At 49.1% G+C, this 12,590-nt stretch overlaps 6 protein-coding genes across 6 annotated transcripts; 3 read left to right on the top strand and 3 right to left on the bottom strand.

Annotated features, from left to right (window-relative positions):
* Nucleotides 1-146: 146 nt before the first annotated feature.
* On the bottom strand, nt 147-1,168 carry BO85DRAFT_208740 (glycerol uptake facilitator). Its single transcript, XM_025654598.1, has 2 exons — nt 458-1,168; nt 147-405 (listed from the first exon to the last, which is right to left on the bottom strand). Exons 1-2 carry the CDS (start codon nt 1,079-1,081, stop codon nt 172-174), a joined length of 858 nt encoding a protein of 285 aa, XP_025510095.1. The 5' UTR covers nt 1,082-1,168; the 3' UTR covers nt 147-171.
* A 223-nt stretch (nt 1,169-1,391) lies between these two features.
* Nucleotides 1,392-2,324, bottom strand: BO85DRAFT_454229 (uncharacterized protein). Its single transcript, XM_025661235.1, has 3 exons — nt 2,173-2,324; nt 1,706-2,107; nt 1,392-1,638 (listed from the first exon to the last, which is right to left on the bottom strand). The coding sequence occupies exons 1-3, from the start codon at nt 2,233-2,235 to the stop codon at nt 1,543-1,545; spliced, it is 561 nt and encodes a 186-aa protein (XP_025510094.1). The 5' UTR covers nt 2,236-2,324; the 3' UTR covers nt 1,392-1,542.
* An 816-nt stretch (nt 2,325-3,140) lies between these two features.
* On the top strand, nt 3,141-5,380 carry BO85DRAFT_454228 (benzoate 4-monooxygenase). Its single transcript, XM_025661234.1, has 10 exons — nt 3,141-3,470; nt 3,526-3,569; nt 3,617-3,804; nt 3,863-3,960; nt 4,010-4,099; nt 4,157-4,299; nt 4,351-4,489; nt 4,541-4,672; nt 4,724-4,887; nt 4,940-5,380. The coding sequence occupies exons 1-10, from the start codon at nt 3,177-3,179 to the stop codon at nt 5,100-5,102; spliced, it is 1,455 nt and encodes a 484-aa protein (XP_025510093.1). The 5' UTR covers nt 3,141-3,176; the 3' UTR covers nt 5,103-5,380.
* Nucleotides 5,381-6,175, bottom strand: BO85DRAFT_443389 (L-threonylcarbamoyladenylate synthase; the record flags this gene model as incomplete). Its single annotated transcript, XM_025658873.1, has 2 exons — nt 5,381-5,409; nt 5,494-6,175. 2 exons carry the CDS (start codon nt 6,173-6,175, stop codon nt 5,381-5,383), a joined length of 711 nt encoding a protein of 236 aa, XP_025510092.1.
* A 1,072-nt stretch (nt 6,176-7,247) lies between these two features.
* On the top strand, nt 7,248-8,870 carry BO85DRAFT_408434 (Zn(II)2Cys6 transcription factor domain-containing protein; the record flags this gene model as incomplete). Its single annotated transcript, XM_025657397.1, has 2 exons — nt 7,248-7,312; nt 7,362-8,870. The coding sequence occupies 2 exons, from the start codon at nt 7,248-7,250 to the stop codon at nt 8,689-8,691; spliced, it is 1,395 nt and encodes a 464-aa protein (XP_025510091.1). The 3' UTR covers nt 8,692-8,870.
* A 171-nt stretch (nt 8,871-9,041) lies between these two features.
* On the top strand, nt 9,042-12,015 carry BO85DRAFT_507906 (uncharacterized protein; the record flags this gene model as incomplete). The annotated part of the gene is made up of 4 exons (XM_025664428.1): nt 9,042-10,813; nt 10,869-11,120; nt 11,174-11,287; nt 11,337-12,015. The coding sequence occupies exons 1-4, from the start codon at nt 9,135-9,137 to the stop codon at nt 12,013-12,015; spliced, it is 2,724 nt and encodes a 907-aa protein (XP_025510090.1). The 5' UTR covers nt 9,042-9,134.
* Nucleotides 12,016-12,590: the final 575 nt, after the last annotated feature.

Below are 12,590 nucleotides of genomic sequence, written 5' to 3'. Positions count from 1 at the left end.
TACTATTCGTATCAAACAGTCCAGGGCTACAGTTGCCCATAAAACCCATCCTTGTGTCGTTGTACATATCTTCGTCAGTCATCTTGAAGAGAAAAGCAGTCGAATCAAGACCCTTTATTAAGCCAGTGTCGTCTTTTAGTAAAGTCTATCAGCCACAGCTAGTAACGTAGCTTAGTGCAACCGCAGAGCGCCATCGCGATCTTCGACATTGTCCAGAGCGTCGGTGATACGCGACCCGTCTCCCTCATAGAGGAAGGAGTCGTAAGTGGCAGCACCGACGATACAACCGACAATAGGAGCGAAAATAGGCACAACGAAATAATAGTTGGCCGCGGTAAAGACTTCTCTGCCATAGATGAAAGCAGAGAACAGTCTAGGACCGAAATCTCTAGCGGGGTTGATAGCCTGTAGAATTAGCTTAGGTTCACTGATAGAAACGATAATCGGAAGAACCTACATAGCCAGTCTGCCAGCCCAGCGCAGCTCCAATAGCAGTAAGCAGGAAGAACACTGTCACCTGAGGCGAATGGAATCTGATCGCATTGACCGGATCCGAGATGCTCAGAATACCAAACATCAAGACTGCAGACCCGAGCAACTCCGAGAATGCGGCCTCCCAATTCGACTCGAAGAATGCAGCAGGGTAAGTCGAAAAGATACCAGCGGAGTGGTGTCCACGGGGACTCAGGATTGAGCCGCCAGGAATGGTGAACTCAGGGTCCCAGTCTTTGATGGCAGAGCGGTAGTTGATATACACAATGGCGGCACCGACAAAGCCACCAAGGAACTGAGCAAAGAGTTTGCCGGGAAGTTTACGCCATTGTCCGGGAGTGGGACGGACGAGAGCCATGCAGATAGTCACAGCTGGGTTGATAGTTGGACCGGGGTCGGAAAGGTAGCCAGAGATGCAGACAGCTGCGGCCCAGGCAATGTTGATCGAGAGCCAAGTGCCATACTGGTAGTCGGAAAGGAGACACTGAGCGACGACGCCATCGCCGATGACGATCAGGAGAGCCGTTCCAAGAAACTCAGCGACATATGGTTTGAGAGCTTTTCGGGAGAGGCCAGTGTTGAGGAACATGGCTATGAGGATGTTCGCCTTCCGAACGTGTGAATTAGGGAGAATTGTAGGAGTACCGTGGTAGAGATGGACTGTTTTGGAGGTTTGTTGACGGAGAAAACAGAGGGGACCAGAGGATGCCCCGAGAGCGGCACGTCATAGCTCGCCCGCCCTCACCGCCAGTGCTGTGGATTCCCCAGATAGGCAGGCGCGTTGGAGATAATTGTTGGCCCTTCTGCCTCAGGTGTCAGTTATGGCCCCATTTATAGATTGGAGTGGACTGAATGCTGGCGATAAGGATGCTGATTCGTCTACTGCAGTTCCACAAAAGTACTAAAAGCGCCATTTAATTATTCCCTTCATGTCCAATTTGATCGTACACAGGCTAGTAGACTAAAACTGAGAAATTCACAGACAGAATATTGACGAACGCACAAGATAGACAAAGTCGCATCCCATAAATGCACCAGGGAAGATTCATACTATTTGGCCTTCCTGGCTTTCTCCGGGTCGGCCAACATTCCTCGATTCCACCTCGGATCATCCGATTCTTGCACCGGCGCCCACCCAAGCTGGATCTGCACCATCGGTCTTATCAGCTACTGCCCCACAGCGGCATACCACCGACAATGACCAGCAACATACCTGCATCACCTTCTGGTCCCAATCCTTCGTGAAGCTTTTGATCTTGCCATCTTGAACCTCAAAGATAGCAGCAGCGCTCCATCTCGCTTTCCGAGGTGGATCCGATCTCTCAATTCCTTTATACGGCTTCCCCGCATGCGATCCTTCAGCCGTATATCGCAGTAGCACATGTCCATCCTTTGCCCACGCCTGGTCATACCGGACTATATGCAGATCATTGACCGACGCCATGACATGGGCGTGCGATTCTGCGTAGTCCATCGGCGTGGAACAACCAGGAAAAGTAGAGGGACTCCAAAACCAGCTGTCCGGGGTGCACAGGTGGCGAACGGACTCGGCACCTTTATTCTGGGTTGGCGAGTAGGCAATTGACATGTATTCTTTTGCGATATTGAGATTGGCCTACATATGGTGATTTAATTGTTAGGAGTGACACATAGGGGACTGTTACTGGATAGTATACGTGCCTCTTCTTCTGGTGTTTGGGTTGCCGAGATGACGGTCGGTGGTTGGCCCCCTGTCGCAGACATGATTGTTGTTGAGTATCTGGCACAATGCTAAGCCCTCACTAGAGCTTGTTGTTCGTTGCAAATGTGATTTATGGGGTAGAGTGAATGGCTGACGGATGGAGCACAAACCTATCTATATAGTTACTGATTTATATTGTCGTCTCTTCAGTCATCATGACGTTGTGCTACCTCGTCTAACTCGGTTCTGGTCCGTGGCATATCCGATATCCTGACAGGTAAAACTCAATTTTATTTGGTATACTTATGTAAACAGACCTTCCATTAGTTAGACAGAATAGTACCACTGGGACAAGATGGTAGCTGAAAAGCTACACACATGCTGTCCTACCCCATCCGCATGACTGAAGAATCAAAGTGAGTCCTAACTTCTGGAAATATATTGGATCGTGGCCGGGGTATATCTGATTTTAAACGATGGCTTCAAAGTTAGTTTTACGCGGGAGTAGCGAGGTGGATGCGAATAATCATGCCGTTCAGGAGTGAATTCGCATCATTGTTAAGATAACCAATGTCAAGCAGGTACACGATGGCTGCCGGCTTATAGTAACTTTAAAGGTAATCTTCTTTATGCTTCCGGTTATGTACTACACTACCGCGACACATAGGCAAGTGCAGGGCCCTGTATACTACGAATCGAACCTGCGCGATTGGCTTCGTCAACAAGCGGGGTAAGCTTCATTAGGCGTCCCAACTCCGAATCATCTAGCTGTAATTGGTGTAACCTACCCCACTCCCATACCAAGCCATGCTATGGTCGATCAAAAAATAAATCATGCAGTGATAGCTGGATCTCCAATGGATGAGCCAGTTGGGGAAGCGAGGGGCAGCCTAGTATGCCGAGCTATCCGTCCACTATTTAAAGGTCAACGGTCACCATGGTTGGCTACACAGCATACTTGCAAAGTGTGGTACTCGGTCAAGCTGCAGAGGCTTCATGGAAGATGTTGTACCTGATACTTGCTTTCTCCGTTCCGGTATACCTTATAGCCCTCACATGCTACAATCTCTGTTTCCATCCTCTCCGCAGCTTCCCCGGACCACCACTTGCAAAAGTCTCCAAACTATGGAGCAGGATTGGAAATCGGACTGGCCGAAAGTCTGACCGAATTCACGAAGCTCATCTCAAGTATGGACCGGTAGTGCGAATTGGGCCAAACGAGTTGTCGTTCGCTAAACCTGCCGCTGCACGAGCTATTTACACGTCGTCTGCATTGGTCAAAGAGGAAACTTTCTATGTAAGACCCATGACACTATATATGCGATTCAAGAGGGGTTAATTGTTATATCCAGCGGGCGAAGACTGTGTTTCATGAGAACCATCTTTTCTCCACTCGGTAGGTCCGACAGCATGTGTGCAGGCCAAATACTAAGCGAACCTAAGGGATGTGCAGGCGCATCGGCAGCGACGGAAGCTTTTCGCGCGGGGATATTCGCAGGCAGCCATGCTAGAGTTCGAGCCCCATATCTCCAACAAAATAGATATGGTTCTCAAACAATGGAAGGCACGGTCAGCTGATGGTCCTATTGATGTTTACCCCTGGCTCCACTGGCTTGCCTTTGATGTGGTGTGTGAGTGCAGAATATCCCGGCTTTGGTTATCACACTTCACTGATGTAATGCGGCATAGACCACCTGATGTTCGATGATGATCCAGGCCAAGTTACTTCGGGAAGAAGCCATGAGGTAATGGCCTATCTTCAGGCTTGGAAGCCGACCTATATTTACGTAAGTGGTGGAACGTGCTCTCTCGTATCACAAGTTGACCTCCACAAAGAAAGAGTTTCTCCCGCAATTAGACCGATGGGGTGTATATGTTCCAGGGTATGTGGGAGACTACTTCAGGAAGGTCCAAGCCTGGAAGAACGTGAGTCCAATCTACTAGAATAGCTGCCAAGCTGTCAACAGGAGCTGAAGATTATAGTATTCGGTCAATTTAATTAAGAGGAGCCGTGAAAGGGGCACTAAGACTCCGTTTCTACGAGCGGCACTGAATGGTGACGAGGATGCCTTTCTCGGAAGACCCCTGACCAACTCGGAGTTGGCGGAGGAATGCATGGGCGGAATGTATGTTCATCGCCATAGCGCAGAATTGACTTCTTCTGACATTTATTCCAGGTTCGCAGGAAGCGGCACCACCGCTAATACGTTTGCGTTTCTTCTCTGGGCTTGTCTGCGTAAGCCAGATGTTGTGGCACGGCTCAAGGCTGAATTGAAAGAAGCGTTCCCAGATCCTTCCATTGTACCAGGCCATCGGGTAGGTATGACCTGTATTCAATAGCTATACGAATAACTAAATTGTTTCCAGACGTGCTCCGCCCTTCCGTATCTTCAAGCGGTTATTTCAGAGACATTCCGTCGCTATCCTGCTGCTATTGCCATCCTACCTCGCACCGCAGTTAAGGACACAATTATTGCAGGTGTGCCAATTTCCAAAGGGGTCAGTTACACCTATTATCAAATTTCACATCACAATGCTTACACAAAGCAGACAGTTGTAGGCGCACAAAATCGGACAGTTCATTTCGACGAGAAGGCTTTCCCTGACGCTCAAGAATTTCGACCTGAGCGCTGGCTAGAGATGGAGAATGAGGCGTTGCAGAAGGAGGCTTTGGCGCCATTTTCCATGGGCCCCAGAAAATGCATAGGTCTCAAGTAAGTGACGCTAAAATCTGCCAGATACTCTAATACTTACTTACGATGAAAGCTTGGCTCAAATGGAGCTCAATAAATTAGTTGCGGCTTTCTTCCTTCGATTCGATGGGGCGGTCGATAGTAGCATGACCGAGGAGGATATGCGTCTCTATGATACCTTCACTGCTTCACCCGCTGGAGGAAAGCTACTAATCCGTTTATGCGAGTCGATCTAGGAACATGAAGTCATCAGGGGCTGCGAAATACTGTTGCACACCTCGCGCGTCCTGTGAATATAGGCTGCCGGTACAGGCTTGCTTTTGGAATTGTGGAAACATATGTAGAGACCAATGCTTGGGGGCATATGCACGGCATGGCAAGTATTCAATCCTCAATGTTTTCATTCCAATTGGCAAAAGAGATACTAGATTCTACTGCAAACTCGGTTCACTCAATGGAAAATAGCTACAGTAATAACAATGTTCAAGTCCTCACAATTGATATATTCCATAGTCTACTCATCCTCCCATTCTATCCCTTCGTCTATATACACCCCATAACCACCCCAATCCACAAACTATGTCTTATAAACCGGATCCTCCGGCAACTCCACCCCCCAAAACCTACGCATCCTCTCCCTAAACAACTCATAACACGACCCCATCCGAAGCACCCTCATCTCCCCAAAATCCATCACGATCGACGCCCTCCCATAAACATGATACCTCTGCAACCCATAATCCACAATCAAATCCGCAACCTCCAAAACCTCCTCCTCAATATCCTCCACTCGAAACTTCTGCCCCCTCCCACTCAGATTCGCACTAGACCCCACCATAACCTGCCCAGCCTCATAATTCAGCCTACAGATCTCCCGTAACAACGAGCCCCCACCCACGAACATCGCAACCGTGTCATCCTTAACCACATTGGCTAGTGTTTTCGGGGTAAATTTCGCCAGAATAGGGTGTTCCGGTCTGTACGGAGCCACGATGCCTAAACCCATATCGAGGTCTTGAGTGAGAACGCGGGTCATGTGGAACCTCTCCGCATCGAGAACATGCAGCTCATGATGCAGCTCGTAGGATCCAATCAGACCGTGGGCGTGACCTGGACGGCGTTGCTTCGCGGAGAAGGCTCGCTCGATCGCCTCAACGGAGGAGGCTAGGAGGCCGTAGCCGACTTCTGTGGGGACGATGGCGATGCCTCCAATTTGGAGAACGTTGAAGACATGCTGGGCGTCGGAGATGGTGTTGGGGAAGTGGCCGGGTAAGGGGATTGTTTTGGGGTTGGGGGTGGGAGAAGACATTTTGTTGACGTCGAAGATTTCCAAATTATAAAAAGGGGAGAAATCTAGGACTATTCTTCAATTGTATGGGTGGTGGGGTAGGATTCTGCTGTAGATATTCTATTGTTGTTGATCACCCACCGTGCGCTGGCGGGTCAGATTTTAGCTGGCATTTTGGTACAAAAACTGGATTTCTGTTTATCCGCGGGGAGTTGGAATTCGGCTTGTGTTATATTAAGCAGAGCTACGGTTTATTGAGGCTTTTATAAGGTAGAAGGCGTATGTATATGATGATTGTCATACTCAATCTCAAGATACAGGGGTTTGGTTTGGATGGTTTTGGCATGTCGCATTGTTCTGCAGCCACTCCTTCACTTTCTCCGCGGCAATAAGCAGGGGTGCCGTACGCTACCTCTGGCATGGCTCTGGCCCTGCCGCTAGCTGGGAGACTGTTGCTATTCTCTTTTCTTTTGGCTCTATCATCGAAATGAAATTTTATCCTGGTTTTATGCTCAACATGAAACGCACAAAATAAACGTCAAATAACCCCTTTGGCTCTGGTGGAGTGTGTCTGTGCGGCGCGGGTGTGTCCCGTTGATTTGCCGTGGGTCTCAATTCACCGCAACACTTCTGATGAAACTGAGAATATGTATGACGGAAGTGGTTAAGTGAGGCCACACGAGCCCATCTTCCCATATGGTGTACGATGTATGAATAGGAAGCAAAAGCACTTTAACTACCCGGTTTTGGGTGCGAAGGAATCCGACTGTGGCAGAAACATCACCATCATAGGCAAGCAGAGTAGACATATATCTTCTTCAGTTTTCTTGATATATTTTCGGGTCGACGCGAGAAAGTCCGACGTCTATGGAAAATGGCTACCATTATCTGACTGAGGGGCTCATTGTTCGGCCTTATTGGTGCATGTCAAATCGGTGGTCATACAGACTTCCACGATGGATTGCTGCCCCCAAATGCGCTGCCCGGCGTCTAGCGCTAATCACTAGCTCCTTCTGCCTCTGGTACTTCGGACACTTGTTGCACCCACACACTTTAATGTCCATCCTACAGCCTAGTGAAATATTAAATAGCTATGGACAAGAGCCGTCGAACGAGAAAATCCACCAAAAAGAGCAAGACAGGTTGTCGAACCTGTAGGTCAGTAAGCCTCAGCGTCCCAAATCAGACACCATCTAATTTTCTACAGATTGCGCCATGTTAAATGTGATGAAACTCCAGGAACGTGTCAGCGATGCACATCTACGGGTAGAAAGTGTGACGGATATGACGCAGAGCGACTACCAAACCGAAGAACTACCGCCACATTGACTGAGTTAGTACCTGGCATTGCTCATCGCTTTGGTTGGAAGTTGACTTCCGATGAACAACGTTGTATCTCGTTCTTCCAGAACCGAATAGGACCATCAATAGTCGCCTACTTCGATTGCGTTCTGTGGCAAAGGCTTGTCCTCCAACTTAGCCAGGTTGAGCCGGCTGCCTTTCATGCACTTGTTGCGTTTAGTGCTGTCTATGCGGACTATGAAGCTCGAGGAATACTAGTTAATAAGGATAACCTAGATAGTGCCTTACAACGCTTTGCGCTCGACCAGTGTGGGCGAGCGTATAAATGGTTGCACTCGCGCTCAGCCTCTCAGGACCCAGGATTCCGCGACATCATGCTAGTGTGCTGTGTACTGTTCATCATGACAGAATGGATGCGCGGACAGTATGATACTGCTAAGGTCCACTTGAAGAACGGCCTTCGGATACTGGAGGGCGATGAGACCTTAACGGCAGCAACTGCCGCATTCAGCTCTGTCTTCGGGCAATGTCTTGGTGAATCACTTGCCTCCCTGAAAGTCCAATCTACCTATTTTGGCATTGAGGAGCCGAAACAACCACAATGTCCGAAGAACCCCGACCCTGGAACCCCAATCCTCGATGATAAGATTTTCTACAGCCTCCTCGATGCACGGCTGACTTTTGAACCATTGATGGGCGAGATTTTCCAATTCCATTTATTCACCTCCCGCCTTTCCGAGGAAGAGACAAGCCTCAACTATGGCCAACTTTCCGATATACAGTTCGAGCTCTCTTCCCGACTAAACCGATTCGCTATTGCACTCGAATTGTTTTGCATATCCTCATTCGAACAGCTTCCCCGCAACGCCCAGCGAAGCTTGCGCACTATGCAGCTACACCAACAAGTCCTTTCCATTGTCGTGAACCTCTCCCTCCTCGGACACGAACACGATGTTCTAGACTTCTACAACCCATCTTTCGAACACATCCTTTCCCTTACAGAAGCTATTATCGCTAGCTTTACTAATCGCCCTAGTGTCTGTCTTGACATGGGCGTTATTCTCCCCCTCTCCTTCGTTGTGACAAGATGCCGCGAGCCCCTTATACGCGCGCGTGCATTGAGAGTTCTTCGCTCCTGGCCGCATCGCGAGGGACCCTGGGAGTCTAGTTTCATCGCCGAGTGTGCCTCAAGACCGCAGGACTCGGGGGATCCATTTTTAGCCATGCTGGTCTGAATGCAGCTAAGCAGATATTGAAAGCCGTACACGGCTTTTAGTAACGGAGGCTTGCTAGATATCCGAGCCATCTCAGTAACGGCATTCTGATAGCCAATGACGGTCGGGGCTACATCCTAGAAAGACAATGAGAAAGAAATGGTGCAAATCCTTGGCGGATTGAGGTTAATTCCTCTTCCAGTAATCCCAGGCTATATAAGTGTCAGATAGATGCAAGTCTGTAGCCTAATCAGGAAATTCTCCGATAAGATTCCGCACCTGGACAAGAATCATACAATTTCCGGTTAAATCCAGACTTCATCCCGGGAAAGACGCCGATCCCTGCAGCATGGATGTAACATTAATTTATGGGGTGGTGTAGATCGCAGACTGGCGTGAATAAAAAGAGGATGGGTTAACAATCAGTCGAATACCAAGAACTGCGGTGGGTATCCTTCTACAAAATGAACATCCTGTTGGGTATCCTTCCCTTGCTATTACCCTTCACACATGCCACTACTTTCTCCACCAAGCACTTTACTGGTGCCTTCGATGATGGCTCTGGCGTGCTGAAATCACTTAAGTCCTCGTTGGACTCATCTTTTGACTTCTCTCCCTATGATGTTTTCGCTAATCGCAGCGGCAATGGTCACTACCACACCGGAGACCTGACCCTGCGCTACCGAGTAGGCAATTCGGACTCGTGGATCGACGCAGACACTGTAAAGAATCGTGTTCTTCTCGCTAAGGGAAATTCTTCGAAATCCATACTTTCATCGAATCTTGACCAGACGATCGGAAACGTCACCAATGACCAGTTATTCATCACGCGGAACTGGATCGACTACCAAGGAGACTTGGCTGTCAATTTCACGTTGCGAAACGGAAACACTCAATCCATTGAGATCGGCAGCCTCGGCTTTCCCATCGAGTTCAATAGTATATTCACAGACCGAACAGCAGTTGAAACAAGAGAGAAGTGTGTCCTGGTCGATCCCTTCATCGGCCTCCAGGCCGGATATGCCCAGGTCACTCGGCTTCTCGGGCAGGGTCCTCACCTCGTCATCACGTCTCTAAACCTCGATACAAAATTCGAAGCATGGAGATTTCTCACAGAGGACACTGATACATCGCTAGCTTATCAGAGTCAAGTGTTCGAGGGCAACTATGAGTGGCAGATCTACTCGAAGGCATATGCAGAACAGGAATGGAAGGGCGTTGAGCCATGGAATCCGCCAACATCGTTGAAATTGTCGCCAGGCGAATCAATCTCTTTCGGCCTACGATTTACGGCTGTTTCGAGTGTCGATGAGATCGAACCTAGTGTTTCTTCGCTTGGACATCCGGTTGCTGTTGGCATTCCGGGATATGTGTTGACTCAGGATCTTGAGGGGCGATTGTTTGTCAATACGACGCTTAAGGCTGATTCTGTGAATGTTTCACCGGATGGATGTCTTTCGGCTACATCCTTAAAGCTTAGCAGCAGTGCCTGGTCAGGGTACAAGCTGGTACCGAGCAAGGACACGTTCGGCAGATGCAGAGTCGAAATCGTGTATGACACGGGCTTGAAGCATACCTTACACTACTACATCACCGATGCTGGGCCCAGTACTCTATCCAATGCAGGCCATTTTCTGGAAGAAAACCAGTGGTATACCGATACTTCGGATCCATTCGGCCGCGCCCCTTCCATAATCACACACGACCGCTCCGTGAACGGCCCAGTACTACAGGACAATCGTGTCTGGATAGCAGGCTTGAGCGACGAAGGAGGTGCGGGATCCTTTGTTGTTGCTGCAATGAAGCAAACAATACAGCCTGTTGCATCTGAGATTTCCAAGCTGGAACAGTTCGTCAATGAAACTGTTTGGTCGCGATTGCAGTTGACCAACGGATCCACAGAGTACGGTGTTCGGAAAAGCTTATTCTTTTACGATCCCGACGTCATGCCAGATTATGAATACGATCCTGATATCTATTGGACCGGGAGCTGGGATAAGGAAGCTGCTTATCTGATTGATAGAGCGTATGACTACGTCCACGTTTCTTGTCTATATTGGGGTTTGTACCGTGCTGGTCGGATCGCCCCTAGTGTTTTGACCCTACGGCCACCGAAGTGGTACTTGTTGCAGGCTTACAAAACGTGAGTATCTATCCCTTAAAGTTTGGGAATGTGGTCATACTAATATGTGCGATAGTGTACTATTCACATTTGGAGCCCAACCTGACGGAAGCCAGAACACTTACTATGGTGACCTTGGGTTAATGGGAGAAACAATGTGGATGTACTTGCTTAACGATCTCAAAGCCGAGAATTACACGACAGAAGCAACAAAGATGGAAGATATCATGCGCGGCCGTGCCAAAGCGTGGTCCACGCAAGAAGATCCTTTCGGTAGCGAGCAAGCCTGGGATTGTACAGGACAGGAGGGCGTCTATCTGTGGTCCAAGTACGTCCACACCACCTGATCCCCTCCAACAATTAACTAACTCCTGTCTATAGATACTTTAACTACACATCCACCGCACAAAAAACCATCGCCTCAATCAGAGGGTACATGCCAACAGTAGGCCACTGGGGCTGGAATGGCAACGCCCGGCGATACTGGGACTTTACGTATAATTCCCCCCTCTCAATCAGACTCTACCACACTAACAAATAACAGAACAGCAGGAAAGCTCTCCCGCATCGAGCGCCAAATCCACCACTACGGATCCAGTCTCAACGCCCTCCCCATGCTCGATAACTACCGCTCACTCACAAACCCAACAAGCCAATCCAGTCTCTACGACCTCCGCATCGGCTACGGAGGTAACCAAGGTCCAATGACCAACGTCGCGTCCGACGGCTTCGGGTCCATGTCGTTCCACTCATTCCCAGAGACATTGGCATGGGATGACTATACCGGTGACTATGGACCCGGGTTTCTAGGCCAAGTCCTGGGTGCTCTGACTGTTCTGTTGAAGCATCCTGAATTTGGATGGGTAAGTTTCGGAGGGAATGTCGATTCATCTTCTTCGAATGATGCTGTCACAGTGCAGCCACGCGATACTGTTCGGAGGAGGGTGTATCTGGCGGATCTGGGGCTGGATGTTTCGATTGATGCGGGTGCTATTGAGGAGGTGAGGGTCTTGTATGGTGAGAACAAGGTCGAGTTTGATTTGGTTGATCGGGCTGATGGGTCCGAGGGGGTGCCTGCTACGAGGGCGGCGGTGGGGTATTCTGTTACTTCAGTGGCTGGCGCAAAGGGGATTCAATTACAGACTGATGGACTGACGAAGGGGAGGTATGGGTGGGAGGCGAAGTTTGACTCGGGTAAGGGAAATTTGGTGTTTGAGTGGTAGATATAGCCTGAGATAGTTTGACGAGGCATTCAAGCTGAAGAAAGATGAAATGAAATTTTTTTTTCTTCTCTTAAAGCTCTCCTGTTAGGAGCCCTCGTTATTCTGTGCCGAAACATCGACACAAAAGGGCCACGTTAAATTATCTGACATTTAGGGGAACCGGGGACTCTTCCTCCTGGACGCATTACGCGGCAACATATCACAATCCAGCCGAGGGAAACCATGAGACTACCGGATGCAGACGCGACTGAATGTAGCGTAAATAAGAGCGAACTTATTGGATGAGGAATGAGGTATTCACGAGTCCCAAGCAGAAAGAGTCTGTGAAGCCCCACTAACACCACGTCATTAAGCCCTGTCTCAATGAGAGCAACTTGCGAGGTTTATGGCTTTATAAAAACATTCTCGACCTCTATATGTGCCTTCCCATAGCAGCTCCTCGTAAGTACATGCTCATTTTGTTGCGTATTGTCCTCATTGGCGCAACAGCACGTCGATCTACCGTCACAGTATTATGGGCGATAGGGCATGGACTCATGGGTAGTGTACCATGCTGCATGTTGAGGTATCCGTAG

This window comes from Aspergillus piperis, assembly GCF_003184755.1.
Source record: "Aspergillus piperis CBS 112811 unplaced genomic scaffold BO85scaffold_34, whole genome shotgun sequence".
Taxonomy (NCBI): Eukaryota; Fungi; Ascomycota; class Eurotiomycetes; order Eurotiales; family Aspergillaceae; genus Aspergillus; species Aspergillus piperis.
Note: the sequence above shows the minus strand (reverse complement) of the source record. Positions and strands in the feature narration are given on the sequence as shown.